This window comes from Lolium rigidum, chromosome 5 (genome assembly GCF_022539505.1).
Source record: "Lolium rigidum isolate FL_2022 chromosome 5, APGP_CSIRO_Lrig_0.1, whole genome shotgun sequence".
In the NCBI taxonomy this organism is placed as follows: Eukaryota; Viridiplantae; Streptophyta; class Magnoliopsida; order Poales; family Poaceae; genus Lolium; species Lolium rigidum.
The window spans coordinates 266598894-266620354 of record NC_061512.1 but is presented as its reverse complement, the minus strand read 5'-3'; the positions used below and the strand labels follow the sequence as shown (position 1 = coordinate 266620354).

The window sequence follows — 21461 nt, the reverse complement described above, 5'->3', positions numbered from 1 at the left end:
TTCTTGTGGTAGATGGGGTATCCATTCTTTAGTTTTACAATTGTCCGTGTGAGCGATTGTCTGGTGACCGTTGACTATCGTAAAAAAAATAGCCCAAGAGAAAATATAACTTGCCCAACGACTCTATGCTCATATTGGTTCTATCTTCGCCAGATCATACGTCAAAAAGAAAATCTTTAGTTCAAATAGCCGCCTAGTAACTCCCTTAGATCCTCTGCATTGTTGTCTCATTTTTTCTTCTTTGCTCGTGTTAGAGACGAGCTTGGAATAATGGAGAAGTTGGAACCAAATAGGATCACATATGAAAACTGCATCAACTCCAACTTCAGTTGGGGAAAGTTATAAGCACGGAAACATGCCTCGTAATGTTCTTCACACAACGCCACTCTTCATCAAAACAAGACACTCACATGAAATTAAAATTAAAAGCAAAAGCAAAACTCAAACCCCAAATCCACCACCTCCACCTTGTCCACTCCCTTTCTCCAACCCCGAGCACAGTCCATTCTCCGTGTTGTTGCAATACCAAACCCTTCTTATGACTACCTAATTTTTTTCTCGATCCATGCGTCCCAAACCCTATTTCTCATTGCTCCGCTTACCATCCTCGCCGTACGCACCTCCATAGAGGAAATCTACACCTCCTTCCCATGGTCGATATTAATCGACAACTCTGTCATAAAACCAACAACTTTGGAGTCATTAGCACCATATAACCCATATCCTGACTCTACCTAACGATGAGGGATCAATCCAAGTACCCACTATCGACTCTATTTCACAAGATTTATGGCACATAAAAAAGAGAAAGTCATGACATCCATTGAGATAACCCCACAAATTTAATGAGCTCCAAATCAAAACGTTGTGCCTAATAACTCCAGATGATCCTTTGTATTGTTTCCTATGATTTTTTTCCTTCTTTTGAATGGATAATTTATTTTGTTCTTCTCGCGGTAGGTGACCCAGGGAACGAAGCTAGGAATTGCATGGGGGGATTAAACTTTCTACAACTTAGAGGGGGGCACATAGGTTAATTTTACGATATAATCCACACATTATAAGGGGCATAGGGAAGCCATGGCCCTAGCTCATCACCTTGTAGTTCCATCCCTTGGATGACTATGGGAGGAAAAAATGAAATACATGATGAAAGAGAATGGCTGAGAACATCCATCTTTGAACTCCAATGAAAGAGATAGAAAGAGGGAGGGGGGAGACAGGGGGCTTGACGAAGTTATAAAAACACATGCCTCAAAGAATCAAAATCAAATCCATCCACCCCCACTCGATTCGAGCTCACTTGTCCACTCCGTTCCCCCAACCTCATAGAGATATCTCTTGCCCATAGTTCAACCAATCCCCCCGTACCCCCGTCTCCCGTCCCCACCATGCACACCTCCATAAAGGCCCACCTCCGCCTCCATCCTGGCCCACACATTAGTCGATCCATCATAGAATCAACAACACAACGATCAAAACAACCTACCGGGTCCACAAAACATTGCGAGATCCAATACCTTTGCAACAACTCTCCACGACGCACCCCGCGTCGCAAAAAAATAGGCCTCGGTGAACAACCCAATAAGTCCAATGAGTTCCAACACACACTTTTTATACCCATTAACGTCCGGCGATCCTCGACATTACCGCCTCAGATTCTGCCTTACTCACCGCCCTTTAATAGAGATCTCCTCTTTCTTTCTCCTTATGGTATGGTAGATGAGCCCTAGGAGGATGGAATGAAATCCATGAAGAAAGTCCATGTGTGAAGGAAGAACTCCCAAGAGAGAAGAGAAGAGAGGGGTGGCAGGCAGGCAGCAAAGTTATAAAAACGGCAGCTTTGCTCTGGTCTGGGGGTGTCCCATCATCTTCCTCACGCATCCCATCCCGCACGGAATCAAAATCCAAACCCAAACCCCCCAAATCCACCCCACCACCACCGAGCTCTCACTCCACGCTCGCCGCCGCCGCCGGGGTCTCCGTCCGTCCGCCCGCAGTCCATTCCGCCTCACCCAACCCAGCCCCAGCTCGGCCGCCCAAACCCTAGCTCCCGGCCCATGCGCCCCGAACCCTAGCCGGCCCGCCCAGCCCCGCCCCGCCGCCATGCGCGCCTCCATGGACGCCCCCTCTGCCCGCAGATCCGCCGCGCCGGACCCGGGCGCCGCCCCCAAGAAGCCGCGCCTCCTCGCGCCCCCGCCATCCAGGGACCCCAGATCCTCCTACGCCGCCGCCGCCAACGGTGCCAGAGCCAGCGCGGATGCGGCGGCGGAGCAGCAGGCGCAGGTGGACGAGCTGGTGGCGCAGTACCGGACGGCGCTCGGGGAGCTCACCTTCAACTCCAAGCCCATCATCACCAACCTCACCATCATCGCCGGCGAGAACCTCCACGCCACCAGGGCCATCGCCGCCCTCGTCTGCAACAACATCCTCGAGGTGAACCTTCTTCGCCCCTCAGACCCCCCTTCTCCCCATCTCCATGTAAAGCTTGTGGTTGGTACCCTGTGTGCTAGACTGCTAGATAGGATAGGAGGATGGATGTGGTGGATGCTGTTGGATAAGCCACCACATACATGGATGGTACCTAGCTAGCTGGTCAGCTTCAACTGTATTTCTTTTTGGGCTGTGCTGTGTGTAAGAATCGGTGCAAGGATAAATTTTGCATCGCCCAGTTTTTCTACGCAGGGTACAACTACCTCATCTTGATTCTGTTGGCGTGCGTTACGAATCGCTTGTAGCATGTAAATGTTGTCGGGCCAATGAGGAAATCTCACCTTAATTCCGTTGGCGTGTGCTACGAATCGCTTGTAGCATGTAAATGTTGCCGGGCCAATGAGTACATTTCATCTTAATTCTCTTGGTGTGCATTACTAATTGCTTGTAGCATGTAAATGTTGCCGGGCCAATGAGGAAATCTCATCTTAATTCTCTTGGTGTGCATTACTAATCGCTTGTAGTATGTAAATGTTGTTGGACCAATTAACAAACCGTTGTCGGCTCCCTCCCTTCCTCTGTATATCTGCTCGTGTATGCGTCCCACTCTCTCTCTCTCTCTCTCTCTCTCTCTCTCTCTCTCTCTCTCTGTGTATGATGCAAATAAGCTTTACGCTTTCCAAGATCCTTTTGAAGGCGACGCGTGGTTGTTTTCTCAAACCAGGAGGCCATTCACTATATGTAAATCAGACCTGTGTGGCAGGGCAAACGAAACACTAATTTATGTCACAGTTTGAAGCACCCTCTCTTTGTAATAGGAGGGCTGCAGCAATGTTCGGTGACACCAAAACAACAAAAGTATACTGTTGCAAAACTGAACAGGGTTTCATATCTATTCGGCAGATAAGTTCGAAGTTTTCCGTGGCACTCCATGTTATACCATGCTAACAATGATCATGTTGTCAAACTGTGCGTACCTCATATGCTTGTCGTTGCACCCGAAATGATTTCAGATTTCTGAGTGCCTTATTTATAGCTGGAGTCTGTCGTGATATGCTTTCACAATTAAAATTTGGTGAATCGAATGGTGTATATATTGGGTAACATTAGGCCTCTTAATGTAGCAGACACTGGGTCTTCTTTTTGCTCCTTTTGGATGGGCTCTTGGCATTTAAGTCGCTTTCAGTTGTGTATGTATTTCTTCTTTGTAACCTTGGAGAAGCTACTGCTAGATCTAGCATTCCAGCTAGAGTTTTTTTTGTTATATCCTTTGAGATGCTTAAAAGAGACCTTCTATGGAAGTATGGGTAACTCCTTATGGCAATTCCAAAAGAAAATGCATTGTGATGTGTCTAGAGGGTGTAAGGCATGCTGGTATTGCTTTGTTGTGCAGAATATTTGCCATTGTTTTAGTCTAGTGAAGCAGATTGCCATCAGAAAGGTTTTCACCTGTTGGCTTGCTGTGACCATTCCCTTGCTTCAGTTTTCTTGTTCTGTTGGAAATTTGGGATAGTTGGCACTGTGATTGTATTCCATTATGGTGGAGGGGTTTGTCTATTTCGTTTGATGGTTACCTGTGCTTGTAGGTTCCAAGTGATCAGAAGCTACCATCTCTTTATCTGCTTGACAGTATAGTCAAGAATATTGGAAAAGATTATATTAAACATTTTTCTGCAAGATTACCTGAGGTTAGTCTCTTAACCATACTCTTTCTTATTTGTGATGACCATATTCATGACAACCTAATGAACCAGTTTCTTTTTATGATGAGTCTGGCTTTGGCATCCTAATGATCTTAGTTCTGTTTCGGTTTAGGTTTTTTGCAAGGCATATAAACAGGTTGATCCTCCTGTACATTCTAGCATGAGGCACCTTTTTGGAACATGGAAAGGAGTGTTTTCTCCAGCTTCACTTCAAATGATTGAAAAGGAACTTGGTTTTCAATCATCTACTAATGGATCTTCAGGTTCTGCAGCATCAAAGCCTGATTCTCAATCCCAGCGCCCATCCCACAGCATTCATGTTAACCCCAAATATTTGGAAGCAAGACAACAGCTCCAACAACCAAATAAGGTCAGCCACATCTTCTGTCTTCAAGTTCTGTAGATGTATCTATATCTATGTGCTCCTCTGACTGATTGGAACAATTACAATTATCTTTTAAATATGTGTCCTGTGTATCGTGTTGTGTGTAATGTTTTTTCTTCTATTCTCCTCATACTGTTTTGCCTTCACTTTGGGCAGGGGCTACTGGGAGCCGGTGCCAAGACGGCAATAATTTCTGATGACGATGATGATGTCGACAGGGTTAACACAATAGCTATTGACAAAGGTGCAGGGAGACGGCTGGATAATCTTAACTCTAGACCCGTAAGTTCTTCTTGCTGTTTGATACTTCTACATCCAAATTAGCATAGAAGTTCCTAAACTCGTATTTGTTTGCATGCTTTTTCCTAATATATTTTGCTATGATCTGCCATACTCACAGCGCGCTCAGAGGGACCCTTTTAGTAATCCTATTCATGAGAAGCCAGATAGAGATATCAGGGGCCTTGGATTTTCCAGCATCTCACAACAGCCTGTTGGAGCTGGTCAAGTTCGTTCAAAGTCCAAAGGCCAAGATGGAATCGGGGGATCATATTATACTGGAGGTGTTAGTTCTTCTGAAGAGCAATTTGACAGACGCAGCAACTTTTATGCAAATAAAGATACTCGGCCTCCAGGATCTGATCGTTTTGTCTCTGCACTTCTACCAACTCCTGTTAGTACTTCTGATAGGACTGGTAGGCTGTCAGCTAACAAAAGCTGGAAGAACTCTGAGGAAGAAGAGTACATGTGGGATGATTTACATACTCAAGGAGCAGATTATGGAGTTGCCAGTTCTGCAAGAAAAGGAGAATTGATGGCTGAGGATGGCAATATTTCAAGCTTTCAGAGGGCTAAATGGTCAGAGCTGGGAGACCATTTGGACCCTGACTTCCGCAAACAAGATACCATCCCTAGATTTGGACATGAAACAGGCCAAGATAGAAGAATCGCAGCATATATGGTATGTGGAGCGAAACTATTAAAATATATTTGCATGATAATTAGTCACGGGAATCTAATTAGTTATACATAATCGTGTCATGGATATAGTTAACTGCTGGGATGCATTCAACTTCGTGTTCTGAAACCTTAAGATTTACCATGTACCATGTTGAAATTTCTTAATCTATATTCAAACCTTTGCACTACATTTCTGGAGTTGTGATTATAATCTTATTTTCATCAATTGTTCAGGATCGTGAAGAGTACCTTCACAGCAAGCGTGAGTTGGAACCAAGAATAGATAGGGAAATGTGGCCTGAAGGACAACAGTTTCCAGATTCTCGTGTTTCCTCTCTCTGGTCATCCCAGGAGAAAACTCGCCCAGACATTGCGCGGGATCCCAGGATATCAAGATTTTCCAACCAGTCAGCAAGCATCACTTCATCTGTACCTGTAGGATTATCAGGAGCCTATGCTGGACGGTCAAGCCTGGAAAGTGCAACTAGTGGTCCTACAACTTTTGGGCAACAAAAACATAAACAGTGGTCACCTTCCCCGCCACCTGTCCAGGCACCTTCATCTACTGCATCATTTGCGCGCCAGAGCTCCCCAAGCTCTGTGGAGCATGATATGTATGCTTCCAGATCATCTTTCCTATTGAGCCAAAATCCCCTGGAGGAACATAACCAAAGAGCTCATGCCTTGTCTCAAGGTGCTACGCACTCTCAGGGCCGGCCTAATCTTCAAGCAACACCACCACATACTTCCTCGCAGACTCAAAAGCACCCTTCTGTTCTGTCAAAGCCACATCTCAAGCCACCTAACAATCTCTTTCCGCAAGACAGTTCATCATCATCGCTGTTTAGGCCTTCTATCCATCTGCCACCTGAAGAAGTTCCCTTGCCCAGTGACCCAGCACATGTAAACTCGGATCAGGTAAGTGCTAGTAACTTGTTGGCTGGTCTTCTAAAGAGTGGATTCAAACCGAACACAGGTGATCATGCTAGCTCGAGGGCACAACCTCCTCTTCCATTTGTCATGCCATGTCTTCCGGCTGCTTCAGCCAGTGAAAATGCTACTTTGAAGCCTCATGTCCCAAACTCTGTTCGCCCACCTTTGCCACCAGGCCCGCCACCAACGCAGAAAGCTGATAATCCTGCACCGCTCTCAAGTCTTCTCAGTAGTCTGGTTGCAAAGGGGCTAATTTCTTCACCGTCCACTGATTCGTCTGCTGCGTTGCCAGGAAAGCCCAGCAAATCAAGTCCGAGCACATCTGGTGTCAGTGCTTCACCTCCACCTTTGCAGATTGTCCAGCCTTCAGTTGGCAAGGAGAAATCTGCCCCAAAAAGACTTTGTTGCCCCAACCTGTTGAAATCAAGACGGCTGACCTTATCGGTCTTGAGTTCATGCCAGCACTGCTTCGTGAGTTCCATACGCATGTGGTTGACAGCCTCTTTGATGACCAATGCCATCAATGTAAAACATGTGGTCTAAGATTCAGACTTGAAGAGGATCTCAGTGAACATGCTGCCAGCCACGAATCAGGCTCTTCCGAGCCTAGAAACAGTGGCATCGCACCTGAAAGATGGTACCCTAACAAGAAGCGCTGGATTGATAGATCACCTGAACCGCAGGACATCTTCCTGGACTCTGATACAGAGTTGTGCTCTGCAGAGGAAAGTTGTGAGTTTATGGTTCCTGCAGACGAGAGCCAGATTATCTGTGCACTTTGCGGGGAGCAATTTGAGGACACATATTCCATCGATAAGGGTGAGTGGATGTACAAGGGTGCTGTCTATTATGATTACTCAAAGGTAGAAAGCAACCGCGGTGGCGTTGTGAAGAGTCAAGAGCGTGCACCCATTGTCCATGGAAGATGCATGCCAAGGATTGCAGACGATGGCATGGAGGAGGATTAGTATTATTGGCATACACAGCAGCAGGAACACCAGCAAACAACAACTGAGATCATGACATTGAGGTTCATTTGCACGAGGGCAATGTCACCATTGATTACATATGGAGGCTCATTTGCACGAGGGCAATGTGCAGCAGCGATCAATATATACTGCAGCAGCTAGGTGGATTAGCGCGAAGCATCAGCGAATTTTTTGGTCGACTCGTCCCTCAGATGTCACCATTTCATCGTGTAGAAAAGGTGTTTACAGAAAGAATAAACGCCCAGTCATTAGTTGGGGGCATTTCGATCCCCCTGGTGGGTCAATTTTTTGGTGGGGGTTCTGATTACATGTGTTTGATCTTTCTGTTCATATAGGATGCCATGTATGCTAAGAGTATTGTTTGTTTGGTAACCAGGAAGGGTGAAACAGGTGACGCCGACAGAGTTACTGCTGTATCTTGACAACTTTCCTGTAGAGTCTCGATATGTAGTGGTTTTTGTACTTAAAACCAAACTGACAATAGAACAAGTTCATCAGTCCTTTGCTTGCTTTGCTTGACTGTCATTGTTTTTACTGGTGGCACTCGGTTGTGGTAACCATGTGTTGTTCTACTATATTGCATTCGGTTGGGCGTGCTATGTTTGTAAGACGTTTTTCTTCTTTGAAAGGCAGATGTGCTGGTACTTACTTTTATGCCCTCTTTCATATTTTGTTTGAAGGCAGTTGTGAGCTGAATGTACACAAGATTCTATATGCTTGGACATGTTGTATTCAGTACTTTATATGTTATATTTTTTAATTTCGCTTGAACACTGTCTTTGCTCTGACCTTTGGTGAAATCTAAATAGATGTAAACAAGAAAGTTGGATGATGATGTGGTGTGATCCTTCATTGAGAGGCATGAGACCTTTTCGCTGCTATGGACTTTGTCCCAGCCTTGCTGTTAACTAACAAGACATGGACTTGCTGCTTTCCATGTCTCTTTTGATTTTTCTTTCTTGTTAGTAATACGATACTTTTGCCTCGCTGCACAGACGTGGACTTTCAGTTGGCACTTCACATGTCTCTCTCTGCCTTTTAATAATTTCTCTCTGGTTAGTGCTAATATATGCTATCTTTCCCTTGATAGCTCTGTAATTTTAGTGGGGAGGAATGTTCCAGCCCAGCGTTGCCTGGGATCTCACAACCTAGCTACCAAACCAAACCCTGGTGGTTTCAGTGTCATGTAGGCTGCATGATTAATAACCTTACCCTTCTATCATCTTGTTTGTTGCCATCATGATAGATCACAACTCTGAACAACTTCCGTGACATCCGAAGGCTGGCGTGGACTGTATGAAATCCACGTAGATTAGGTTGGATTGAGCATTTTTTGAGAGAGAAACCTCGTGGTCTCGCTCCTTCCAGACACACCAGAAGCGTTTCAACTAAGAAACCCGGGGCGTCTCTCTCATGTAATCTTCACGATTGATTGGTTGCATCTCTCTTATCTCATTATATTAACATAATATGTGAAATCACTAGCCAATTGCTACTGCAAAATCCAATTGCTTCTGCTGAATCACCCGAATGCCGGCGTGGACCACGGGATATCCACGTAGATTGCGTAAGATCAGTCAGCTATTTTTATCAGGAGAAACCTCCTTGTTTCGCTCCTTCCAGAAGTGATGCCTGTGACTGCTGCTGCTGTTTTATCTGCACTGCAGTGGTAGTACGTGCTAAGCGGCTGGAAGCCTGGATCATAGGACACAATTATACCACCAACACCGAGGAACCTTCACCTGCAAGCAGTAGCGCTGTAAAATAAAAATTTGTCATGCAAGAGGTGCAATTCTTTTACACAGATAGAAACTATGACCGAGGAACGCTAATTATTGTCTCGCGTTAGATTCAGCCGCTGCAAATAAGGAGATGATCCGAGAAAAAAAAAAGTGTGGGCACATTTGTCTAACGAGAAAAATGTTTATGTTTCGCTAAATTATTACTACATGTTGAGTAGGAGGGCATCGTCGTTCTTCCTACCTGTTACCGTTTCAGTACTTTTTTCCCTGAAAAATCCATTGATCTATTATAATCGTCAGTACTTTTTTCCCCGAAAAATCCGTTGATCTATTATAATCTTCAATAGCCAGTATAAAGAATTCTAAAACTAATAAAAATTACGAACATGTTCTTGGACCACCCAGTGACGAATACAAGCACTCGAGCGAGGCCGAAGGAGAGCCACCGTCATCGCCCCTCCCTCACCGGAGCCAACCAAAGCTTGTCGTAGTAGTGATTGATGTAGAAGACAAACGGGAAGTGGATAATTAGTTACTTTGGGATATAAAATCATTAATTTTAGGACCCAACTATCGGACAAACTGAGAAAAGAGGCATACGTGCGATACCTGCTAGCCGCAAAAACGTGACATCGATGGCAAGACATTGTTTACGAAAACACCGTAAAAAATCAAAGTTGCAGGGGGCCACATACACTTTACTTTGGCAACTTGTATTATGAATCGCGTCCTAATTTTACTGATTAATAGGTGTTTGGGAATAATAATAATATATGACCATACTAAGAAATCGTTGCTCTCAAATTCACGCCCACTTTGGTTAATTTGTTGATGGCTGAAACCAAGCCGAAATTGATTGGTTATTACCAAAACTGAACTATATTGATTGGTTAATTTGTTGATGGCTGAAACCAAGCCGAAACTGAACTATATATTACCAAAATTGTTGATGGCTGAAGACGTATTTACCGAAGTATTCAAAATGTAGTTACCCAAAATACTTTTGAAAATAACAAAAATTGACTTTCGAAACTTTGTGTCTAGCTTCATTAAGATTTTAAATCACACATGATACACGACTTTAAATCACACAAGATACAAGATAGAATGTCATTTGTAATCATGCTTGGATATGTCTGGTCTGTTCGCCCGATCGATCTTGGAATATTAATTGAGAACCAAAGAGGTCATGAATGAATGGTAAAATTCCGATATCTTAATGAAACTCACATAAAGTAAGTTTGTTCTATTATATCTTGTTTTATTCCTCTGAAATATGTTTCATGCGCAAAAGAAGGAAGAAGAAAATGTATGAGTAACTTCACATATCACTGAAAAGTAACACTTTATTTTTGTATTTGAACCCATCAACCGACTCAGGTACGTACGTATAGCACTATAGCGTGTACACATACCCATGACTGAATCCCATCGAAAACTAGCCCAAATTGAGATGGAGCTCAGCCCGTTTAGGTTTGAACCGACTCATCATAGACCCACCTGATCGATGATAAATCCCATCGCGATGCATCGGCGCCGACGTACACGATCGATGGCCGGTGGCGACGACCCGCCTCTCCGAACTCTCCGACGACCCCTCCGCCGCGTTCTCCACTTCGCCTCACTCAAGGAGGCCGCCTCCACAACCGTGCTGGCTCTCATTGGGCGCCGTAAACCTACGAGAGTAATCGCCGAGATGAATAGACGATGACGAGGAGTCAGGCTGGACACGAGCCAGCTCGGGTGGGCTCGGTGCGAGCCGCACTTTAGCTCGCTGCCAAATAGCTCGGCTCGGGCTGGCTTGTTTGTCTCACGAGCCGGAAAAAGGGCTCGGCCCGAGCTAGTGCAAAGCTCGGTGCAGCTCGGAGCAACTCGCGAGCCGAGCATGTGTGTGTCACTAGCAGGTGGGTCCACCTTCTCCAGCAGCAGCGATGAGAGATCTGCTCGGTGGAGATGGTGGGGCGGCGAGAGCGAGTGGTGACCAGCGCTGCCGGAGCAAGGAAGGTGATGCGGTGATCAGTTTCATTTCACCGAACACCTTGCGTGCATGGAATACAAGCAGATGTTTTACAATAAGAACTTGATCATTAGATCTATATAATCCCACCATCTATCTTAGCACAGTTTGTGAAGAGTGGTGGCCCAGGTACGCGAGCGTGACTTCAGATGAATTGCAATTTATAATTTTTCGGAAAAAAAAAATACCTGGAGCTAACCTGGAAGTTAGCCAAATTTGAAACAAACCAAAATGAGGTTTTTGATAAGAAGCATTAACAAAAAAAAATTATATGCCTCTCCTATCCATATTGATTGACTCAACTTTGTCTACTCCATATAATCTAGACCTCCGCGAGCTCGTGGCCCGTCCGACTCGGCTCGGTTCACATCTACTGCGAGCTGAGCTCAACTCGGGGCGAGCCGCGAGAAGCTCGGGCAGAGCCAAAAGCTCGTCCCCGACGTACCTATTGTAGTCCTTACTGTAGTGTTTCAAGAAAGCTTCAGTAGTGAATCTGAATATTTACGACATCCATTTTCATATTCGTTCGGATTTGAATATTACCATTACCATTTTGAAATTCTCAAATATGAAGATCGGATAATTCAGATTGCACTGCCACTTCCTAGCCCTACTCTCTCCGCCGGGCATTTAAAATCATGATCAACATTAAATTTGACACGCCGGGACACACGATGTGGAATGATCTCGTGGGTGCGTAATCCAACCGTCTTGGCTACGTTCTCTCCAAGAGACTCCACATCGAACACCCCGTTGCCTCATGGCGGTCAGACCTCTCTTGGGTTGGGGTGGATTGATACCTAGCGAACAGGACACCGAGTAGAAAAAAAAATTCTTTTCGAAATAGCCATTTTCACCATATATGCACCCCTAAAAATGTATTTAATCTTTGCGGGGCACCCCTATGCATCTTGGTTCCATATGCTCGAGCTCCGCCATCAAGGGGCGAGCGAAGTCAGTAGAGGATATTTCACACCAACTGTTGGCAGCTGGAACAAGCACAAAGGCAAGGGGAGGTGGTTGACATTTCTTCGGCCCCGTTCAGTCCTCGCCTTCTCTTCCCACTATCCTAGTTTGGCTGCCTCTCCCGCCTCCCGTTCTCTCAGCTTGCTCCCTCCCTCTCCCCATTCTCGGCGGCAACAACGATGACAGCCAAACCGAGATGCCAAGAAGGGTGGGGGAAGAGGTGAGCGTAATGGAGACAAAAGAGAGCGCCAAACCGATACAACTAGATGACACCCCGCGCGTTGCAGCGGCAAATCATATCGATAATATGGTAACCTGCTTTGAATAATGAATTACCAACCTTGTTTTCTATGAGAAAAATATAGACTCAGATAGTTGCAGGGCAGGCACAACACCATGTTATAGAACAATTAATTAGTAAATCGGACTTGAATTTTGTGCATCGGCACGATATCTTTTCAGTTCTATTAGTGCCCAAGAGCAGTAGATAATACAAAGGCAAATGATTTACGGATACTGAAGAAATTAGTCAATGAATACTTAATCTTGACTTGGTAGTACCAAGTATAGAAAAAGGCCATTCAGATACCGTAGGAAAGGGAAGAGGGGCAATATGAATGGTTAAGTGCAAGTATAGACAGAGCTCATTCAGATACATCACGACAGGGAAGAGGAGTATTACCGTACCTAATTATGGATATCCTATTTGTGCTAGTCTGAGTTCAGTTAGAGTACATATTGTATCTAATTTTTTCATTCATCTGTAGCGAATAATTTTAGATTCCATAACAAAATTGGCCTAAATGTGGTAAATATAATAAACTTCCATAGAGCTAACATATATCTCCAGGAGTATACTACAGAAAGGTATAACTGGTCAAGGTTAAAAAGTAAATCTGTAATTATATTGTCATTGCACGGCAAGCCTGATAAACAGTTCAAACCAACCGATATAAGGTTGTAAATGCCCAAGGTGAAACTGATTTCTATCAGTTTATAGAAAACAGAGAAGAAAACGTAGGATGAGGCTTTGGTTAGACCTGCACACAACCAAGACAATACAATGCGTTAAAAACAGAAAAAAAAATTGCGAATAGAAATTGTATTACTTATGTTCATGTGACAGAACAAAGTTTCTCACCAAGAAGAAAGCCCTCTAAATCGTTTTTTTCTTATCTACTTGGTTGAGCCATTCCATCGAGCAACTATGAGGCATTCATGTAACTTACTACAAAACAATAGTGTATTGCTTGAAAATTTTTGGCATGGAAAATGTGCAAAGTTTTTTTACAAAAAATACATACAAAATTATGTAGTATAGCAAGAGTAAATATACACAAATTTAGCATAAAAAGGAAACTGCTGGTAACTTGTCCATAGTGCCTAGTGGATCCACTTTGCTTCTGCATGCATTCAGTTTAGCTGTACACACAGAAAAAAATAAGTGGGGATAGAGAGCTGACCGGCAGCCTCAACAGAAACTTCATTGCTAGCGGCTAAATATGTTGATCTTTTAGGGAATTACCAAAAGATATGATACTCGCCCGGCCACTGGAGGTCTGATTTTGGAGAACTAACAAAGATACGCAGTATTGGAGTATTGTTTAGCTTCTAAACCCGCAGCCACCCTGCCGCAGTGGTGACCCCCATTGATGGGATTCTTCAGTGCTCCTTCCACTCAAGAGTTCTGCGACCTCACCTCATGGAGATAGAACTTTGTGAGAGAGCGAAAAAGGATTGGAGGGGGATAAATAGTGATTAAACGCAATAACTACGGGAGATGAAGGCGAGAGCTGAAACCCGAGGTGCGTATGGTGGTGGGGAGGTCTAAGGGAGGCCATTAGAGAATTGATTGAATTGGAGATTTATTGCATGGTAAAGAGGATAATGAGCAATTGATAGCTTCAGTTTTATCTTACAATCGACATTGAGAGATGAATTGATCGTGTGAAGGGATCCTGTGGGTGCCAAGATTTGTATTATCTATTTGGGGTGACGTGGCTGCATAGAATTGCAGAGAATTCTAGTAGTGGGGGCTAGCTATTTAGGAATAGAAGATAAGTGTGAGGATCGAATGTGTCATGTGTGAGTAGAGGTGCTGAGGCAGCTTATATGGGCAAGGCGCGTGGCAAACTGCTATAGATTTCGCGTTAGAAGGTGTGAACATGAAAAAAGTCAAATCATGAATACAAACTTTTAATAAAATTGCCATAACTCAGGTTTTTTATTTTTCCTTGCAACTACATCACATGAAAGGACACTTTGCATTGGGTTTTTATTTTGTTTTGAGTATTCTACATTTATTTGCTTTTTTTCTTCCAAAATGAGGTCAAAATTGACGTCATGAACATTCATAGCAAATGGTCGAATCTTTCAATTTTCTTTGTGGATATTGCATACCACCCTAATTGGGTAGCTTAAAATGATTTTCCCAATTTGGATGACCAAAAAGTAGAGCACATCCGTAGTTTAAGTTTGAATTAATTTTGAAAAATCTCCTGAAACTTATTTAAATCTGCAAGAGTAGTTGGAAACTGTGAAAAATAAGATATCTAGGATTTTGCAATCCCATGTGTTGTAATATTTGTGAAAATGTGAATGGTGCCGTTCTTCCCCCATATTTTGGGTAGGTGCATCAGAAAATAAACCCTATTCAACAGTAATAAAAAGAAAATTTAACTTTTTTGACAAAAAATGGAAACTCCCTTTAGAACATTTTTTTGCCATCCAAAATGCACATTTGTTCAAAATTAGTACGGATTAGCATTAAGGGAGCCATGGACATGACCATTCCATCCAAAATGCACATTTGTTCAAAATTAGTACAAATTAGCATGAAGGGAGCCATGGATATGGCCACTTCCTTGGTGATTTGGCATGCAAGTCGGGATAGTCATACATGATAGCAGTTTTCTATAAGGATTTTTAAAAATAATTATCATAACTCATGTTTTGTGTTTTTCATGGTAATATAAAAGGACTATTTTTTTTTAATTATTCTACATCTTCTTTGATTTTTTAAAAATGGCGTCAAAATTGGCTGCATTGGCAATCATAGCAAATGGTAGAATATTTCGACTTTGTTTGTGGATAATGCATAGCACCATACATGGAAACCTTAAAATGATGTTTTTTCTTTTCCAAATTTATGGACCAAACTAGAGCACAACCATTGTTCAAATTTGAATTAATTTTGGAAAAACCAAAACTCATTTAGATGGGCCATAGTAGATAGAAATCGAGAAAAAACAAGATATCAAGGATTTTGCCTTCCCATATGTTCTAGTATTTGTGAAAAATTGAATATATTATTTTGCCCTATATTTTTATAGTTTGCTTCACAAAATAGCACTAATAAAAAGAAAATTCAACTTTTTTGACCAAAAGTTGGAACTTTGTTTAGTTCTTCTGCTTTTCATGCGAAGATGCAGATATGTAAAAAAATAGGACGCAATATCATGAACAGATCCATGGATATGGACACCCCTTGTTAATCTGGCGTCTTCGTGCCCTATGTGTCATTTTCCGTGGAGAGTTAGTTCTATTAATGCACCGTAGACTATTCGACCGAACAAAACATGCTAGTCCTCCAACGCAATTTATGGATTCAATGCCAGCTACATTTCACATCTCAATGACATCTACTTTTTCTCCATAATAGAGATTCATCGATGAATATATTGACCATATTGTTCAACGAGTGTCACCTAGAACGAGTGTCAGCTAAAAGACTCTTTTTCCCCTAGCGTAATATTTAGGGTTTCTTTTTCCTCCGATGGCGACGCCGTCGAGAGTCACCGATCGCCAGCCACGAAGCATGGCATCTGAGAAGGACCCGTCGGGAACCCCTAGTGGTTCTTGGCCGTCGGTGGAGGACCTGCTTGGACGTCTGAATCTAGAAGAAGAAGAAGATGCAGGATTCGTTTGGGAAGAGGAGGTAAAGGAGCCGGACGTGAAGGCAAAGTGGTTAGCCATTGCGAAGGTACATACTAATCGAGGGTTTAGCCCTAGCGCCTTATTCGCTGACCTGCGATCTGCATGGAATCCGGCTCAAGAGGTCAATTGGAGGAAGATAGAAGACAACCTTTTTACGATTCAATTTGCATGTCTCGGGGACTGGAATAAGGCGACGAAGCAGGGACCTTGGGTGTTCCGAAACCAGGCTGTGATGATTGAAGAGTATGATGGGTTTTCAAACCCTAAATTGGTGGTGCTGGATAAAATCATGGTTTGGGCTCAGGTGCTTAAACTGCCAGATATGCTTTTGAAGGAACCTGTGATCCGTGGTATGTGCAGAAACATGGGAGAGATTAAAGAAGTTCAAGTCAAATTATCGGCTGGGTATGTTGGTGAGTTTGTATGGCTCCAAGTGAGAATTGATGTGAAGAAAAAGCTCACCAGATTTGTCTCTGTTACTAAGGATAAACAGAAAGAATGGTATCAAGTTAAATATGAGAAATTGCCGACCTTCTGTCATAATTGTGGTCATCTGGGGCACTGGCATGATGAGTGTGGAGATGGAGTCCATGATGAATCAAACTTTGAATGGGGGGGGGGGGGTTATTCTGGCTGGAGGAGGTAGAAGCCAATGGAGAGGAAGAGGATCTGGTCGTGGTGTACCGGGGCGAGCTCCGTTCATGGGGAGAGGGAGAGAAAGTATGGGCGACCAAAGTGCAACTTGGGGAAAGCAAGATTGAAGAAGGGATGGACTAGGAAAATCTACACCTGATGATGAAGGTGTAAATCCTAGGAAGCGTCTAAACTTTGATGCTTCAAATACCAACGATGACTCTCTGGCGATTGTTGGGCAGGGAAACAAAGTCTCAGATATAATTGACAAATTTGATAATGGTGCTATTGAGGATGGCAAAAGTTTGGAGAATACCCCTAGCAAAATCCAACATCCGAAGAGAACGAGAGTGGATGATAACGCATGTGGAGATGGAACCCTGACAAACAATTTATCGGCGGCCTCCGGGATGGAGGTTGTCCGGGAACAATGAAAATATTAAGTTGGAATTGTCGCGGCCTCAAAAAGGCTGCGGCAATTAGGGCCCTTCTCGATGTTATTAGTCGGAGGAGCCCTGATATTGTTTTTCTGCTAGAAACTCATCTTGAGTTATTCCCGGTGGAGATGCTTAGGAGACAATTGCGAATGGATTTTAAGGAAGTGGTGTAGTGATGGAAGAAGAGGGGGTTTGATCATATATATATTGGAAAAGAGAGGTGGTGTTAACTGTGGCTGATAGGACAGAAAATTTTATAGATGTGCTCATTGGGGTTGGACAAGAAAATGCTTGGCATTTCACAGGTATGTATGGTGAGCCAAAATGGGAAAATAAACATCTAACATGGCAGAGATTAAGAGATCTAAGCTTGGCATCTGATTTACCCTGGCTGGTTATGGGGGACCTCAATGATATCCTGTACCAGTTTGAGAAAGAAGGAGGGAGGGCAAGACCTGTTCAATGTATGCAAGCTTTTAGAGATGCGATTGATGACTGTAACCTGGTGGATGTGCGATACATAGGTGATAAGTTTACCTGGCAGCGTGGTAATATTCGAGAGAGACTTGATCGGGCACTGGCGAATGAAGCGTGGAATTCAAAGTTCCCTAATAATAGTCTGCTGGCTCGGTTTATTAACATATATGATTTCAACAAAAAATTAGAAGGATCGGTGGCATGCCCCTTCTGTGTGTTTTCCACTTTGAAATAATAACTTTCCATTAGCCTTTTTTCGCCTCAAGATGTATACTATGATCTAGAGGGAGAGGGGTGTTAGATTTGGTTCTACTTGTGAAAAACTATTTAGTATGAAATTTTAAAATTAAATCCAAAGGATGGCAAACCGACTCCCTAGATTTACTGAAGTATGATTTGGAGAAGTTTGACAAAACTTGGCTCCAAGAGCGACCTAAGAAGTAAGTCGAGAAAATTTCAACATGTAAGATGCAAGACAATGCTACATGCAACGTGCAATATATGCAATATCCTTTTATCCATCACATATTTGTATCGAACATTTATACTTCATTATGGACCATTTTATCCTCATCAATTCTCATTTTCCCATTCGAACATAATTTAATGTACAATTAAATGAAATTTTACATTTGTATGTGTATTACTATAATACTTAATACTATACCTTCAAGTTCATTAACCTAGAATTTAGACTTACATCATTGTAAATACACCCATTATGTTATGTGCACGAAAGTTATGTTATGTAAAAGATTGTTTTGTGCATGAAAGTTATGTTATGTCTTCGAATTTTAGTTTTCATTATTCTATCGAACTGAATTCAATTAAAATTGAAGTAGACAATATGAATTTTTTCATTCTTATATGCAATAATGTATGCCACTTATACATATTAAACTATGTTTAAATGTGTTTGTGTTAATTACCTCTAAATAGCTCGAGAGGGGATCTGCAATACAATAGTTTAATATATATCCCGATAGAGGATTGAAGTGTAGGATTGTCCAACTTAGATTTTTGTGCTATTAGTATGATATATCCTAATAGGGCTTTCGTAGGATAGAATTGTATAACTAAATTCTTTGACGGTTTTTGAACTACTGGGAAAATCTAGAAAGTACTAGTTATTACCGTTGGTATGCACGTTCTTAGACTCTTTTGTCATGCTCATGAGGTTGCATTGCTCTATTTTTGTGGAAAATATTTTATTCATAGTTTGTAATTGGCATCATAGTTGGATAGTTGTTTTGACATGTTATGACTGCGTGTAATACTCAACAGATACAAACTTACAATATGTTGCAGAGATTCAAGGAGTTTGTTGTAAGGGGTTAATTCCATGTTGCAAATGTATTTCTTTGCCATTCACTATTCTAAGCTTATGCATTGCATACTTTTTCTTTATGTTGCAGCCCATTTATCAATTGGTAGTTGCAAAAGATGCTAACATGTTGTATGTATAGAAACCATTTAAATGCACCTGTTTTAAATACTACACACTTCTATCCTCATAAGGTTCTTGATGAAAAACATAGTGCCATATCCTGACAACAGTTTGTTGATGAAGAGGTCCAACCAACCTGCAGTGTCTTGTTGTTTACGAGTTATGAACGTGTGAAGCAGGTTGATCGTCATTGCGGAGTGAAGTGTGGACTAGTGTTATCACACGGTTTTTCTTTTAGGACGAGCGAGCGAGTTTAGCCCACAAGACACGGTCGACCAGGGTCAGTAGCCAAGATAGAAGTAGAACGAGCACTGTGTTGGCCCATCCTGTCCAAACAAAAGTTGTACAGTGCATGCAATATATATAGAAGAAGCAAAATATCACTCGATCACGCACGTTCGCATTGGATGAGGCCAAGATAATAGATTTGTGCATGCGTCGACCGTTCCTCGGTTTGTGTTTGATATACTTTGATCCAGTCCGTGCAGTTTTAAGCCTGAAGCGGAAAAATGTTTTGTTGGCCAACTAAGTAAAAAAAGTACAAACGGACGCGATTTATTTGCGCACCAGTGTATCCTCCTTTTGATTTTTTTTTAAAATTGTACTCTTAATTTTCAAAAAAATCTAGGATTTATTTCGGGAATAGGTATACAATTCATGCTCCGTATATCCATGCAAAGTTTTGGTAGAAAAATCTTATTAATATTTTGGCTGTATATATCATTTACCTTTACTATTATAATTTGCAATCGGTGGTGTTTGTATGTTAGAAAAACCAGTGGTAGATCAAAAAAAAAAAATCGCTACCCAGCTGACCCGCGCACGACACACACGGAAACAAAGATCTTCACAAAACCATAAGGCCTCGTTTGGTTAATACACTAGGTAGTGGATTGGAGTGGTTTGAGGGACATTTTGACTTATTAGGGATTTAAACCACCTCAATACACCTCAATCACTCAATGCCCCTCAGATTAGATGAAACCGAACAAGGCCTAAGCAATCTCTCCCTCCGATGAGGCCACAAGAAAAAAACCACGACTAAAAAAAGCTAGCACGATCAGCCCACGTACAGAAACAGAGTCCGGACTCTGACGCCACTCCCCACCTCCCGCCCCACCCTGGCTAGCCGCCAGACGCTCTTCCTCTAGCGCGGCGCTGCCCACCGTCCTCCACCGTGCCACGCAACTGCGCCCTACTCCATGGCACCGCCTTTTGGGGCTCTGCTCCACCCTCTTTGACGCTCGACGCTGCTGCACCTGCTCCCGCACTACCGCCTCCCCTCTGGTGCTCTGCCTCCGTCGCTGGCCTGGAGAAGGCAACCCACGGACGCCCTGGTTCTCGGCCTCCGGCACCGGCGAAATCCCGTCTGAACTGCCACGACAACCCTAACGCAACCCAAAAAAAATACCACCGACGAGTGGGCAATAGATCGAATGCCAATTATTTTTTCGTGAAAACGCAAAAAGCTTTGCGTTTCGATGCATTGGTAGAAAAAGAAATTGTATTTACAAGTCAAAAGAGTGGACTGACACCCACGCCATACAACTCAATCTAAGAAAACTAAGGGAGAAGTTGACGTAGCCCTCGTGCTCCCGCGTCCGCCCATAATCTCGCCTCAGCTTTGACCGTGTCGACTAGGGAGGCCACCGAAGGCAGCTCGTTGTTGAAGACAATCGCGTTCCTATGCTTCCAGAGCCACCATGCCGTGAGCATAACTAGCGACGAGGTTCCTTTGCGCATATGACGTGGGTTGGATCGCACCACTAGCGACCACCACTCCGCGAAATCCCCTTTAACAACGGGAGGTCCGGCAGTAGATCGAATCCAGAATAGGACCTCATGCCAGATAGTTCGTGAGAACGGACACCCAGTAAGAATGTGTGACATAGTCTCCGCTTCCTGGTCACAGAACACGCAACACGGCCGATGAGCTAACCGGTGGCGCGCGAGCCTTTCACCCATCCAGCATCTGTCTTGGCAAGCAAGCCAGATGAAGAACCTCACCCTGGGTGGCGCCCAAGATTTCCAGTTCAACTCCCAGACTTCGACACTAACGACCCTTAGAAGAGGGCGTAGTAGCAAGACTTGGAAGAATACTGGCCATCGATCGTCCACCGCCAGACAAGCTTGTCTGGCACATCCGTCAACTGCACTCTCTGCACCCTGGACCAAAGCTGAACGTACTGCCAGAGTGCCAAAGGGATAACGGCTCCCATAATGTCTGTGATCCAACTACGTTCGGTAAGCGCCTGTTCCACCGTACAACGCTTCCTGGGACGTCGTGGAATCAACGCCAACAAGTCAGGCGCTACTTCCCCAACTGACTTCCCATCCAGCCACCTATCCTCCCAGAACAGAGCGGAGGATCCATCACCTACCACCATGACGGTGGAGGCGAAG

General features: G+C 43.4%; 1 protein-coding gene and 1 long non-coding RNA gene across 2 annotated transcripts; both read left to right on the top strand.

Annotated features, from left to right (window-relative positions):
- Positions 1 to 2106: 2106 nt before the first annotated feature.
- Positions 2107 to 7134, top strand: LOC124657628. The gene is made up of 6 exons (XM_047196147.1): positions 2107 to 2436; positions 4020 to 4121; positions 4249 to 4506; positions 4678 to 4803; positions 4922 to 5482; positions 5716 to 7134. The coding sequence occupies exons 1-6, from the start codon at positions 2107 to 2109 to the stop codon at positions 6955 to 6957; spliced, it is 2619 nt and encodes an 872-aa protein (XP_047052103.1). The 3' UTR covers positions 6958 to 7134.
- A 251-nt stretch (positions 7135 to 7385) lies between these two features.
- LOC124652487 lies at positions 7386 to 7915 on the top strand. Its single transcript, XR_006987716.1, has 2 exons — positions 7386 to 7694; positions 7780 to 7915. It is a non-coding gene; the product is annotated as an uncharacterized LOC124652487 (long non-coding RNA).
- The last annotated feature ends 13546 nt before the right edge of the window (positions 7916 to 21461 follow it).

What these genes read in the sequence shown, in the direction of transcription:
- LOC124657628 (XM_047196147.1), top strand. Translation starts at nt 2,107, where the DNA reads ATGCGCGCCTCCATGGACGCCCCCTCTGCCCGCAGATCCGCCGCGCCG. An exon ending in AGCTCCAACAACCAAATAAG is followed by an intron (nt 4,507 to 4,677) that starts GTCAGCCACATC and finishes CACTTTGGGCAG; the next exon opens with GGGCTACTGGGAGCCGGTGC. An exon ending in GAAGAATCGCAGCATATATG is followed by an intron (nt 5,483 to 5,715) that starts GTATGTGGAGCG and finishes TCAATTGTTCAG; the next exon opens with GATCGTGAAGAGTACCTTCA.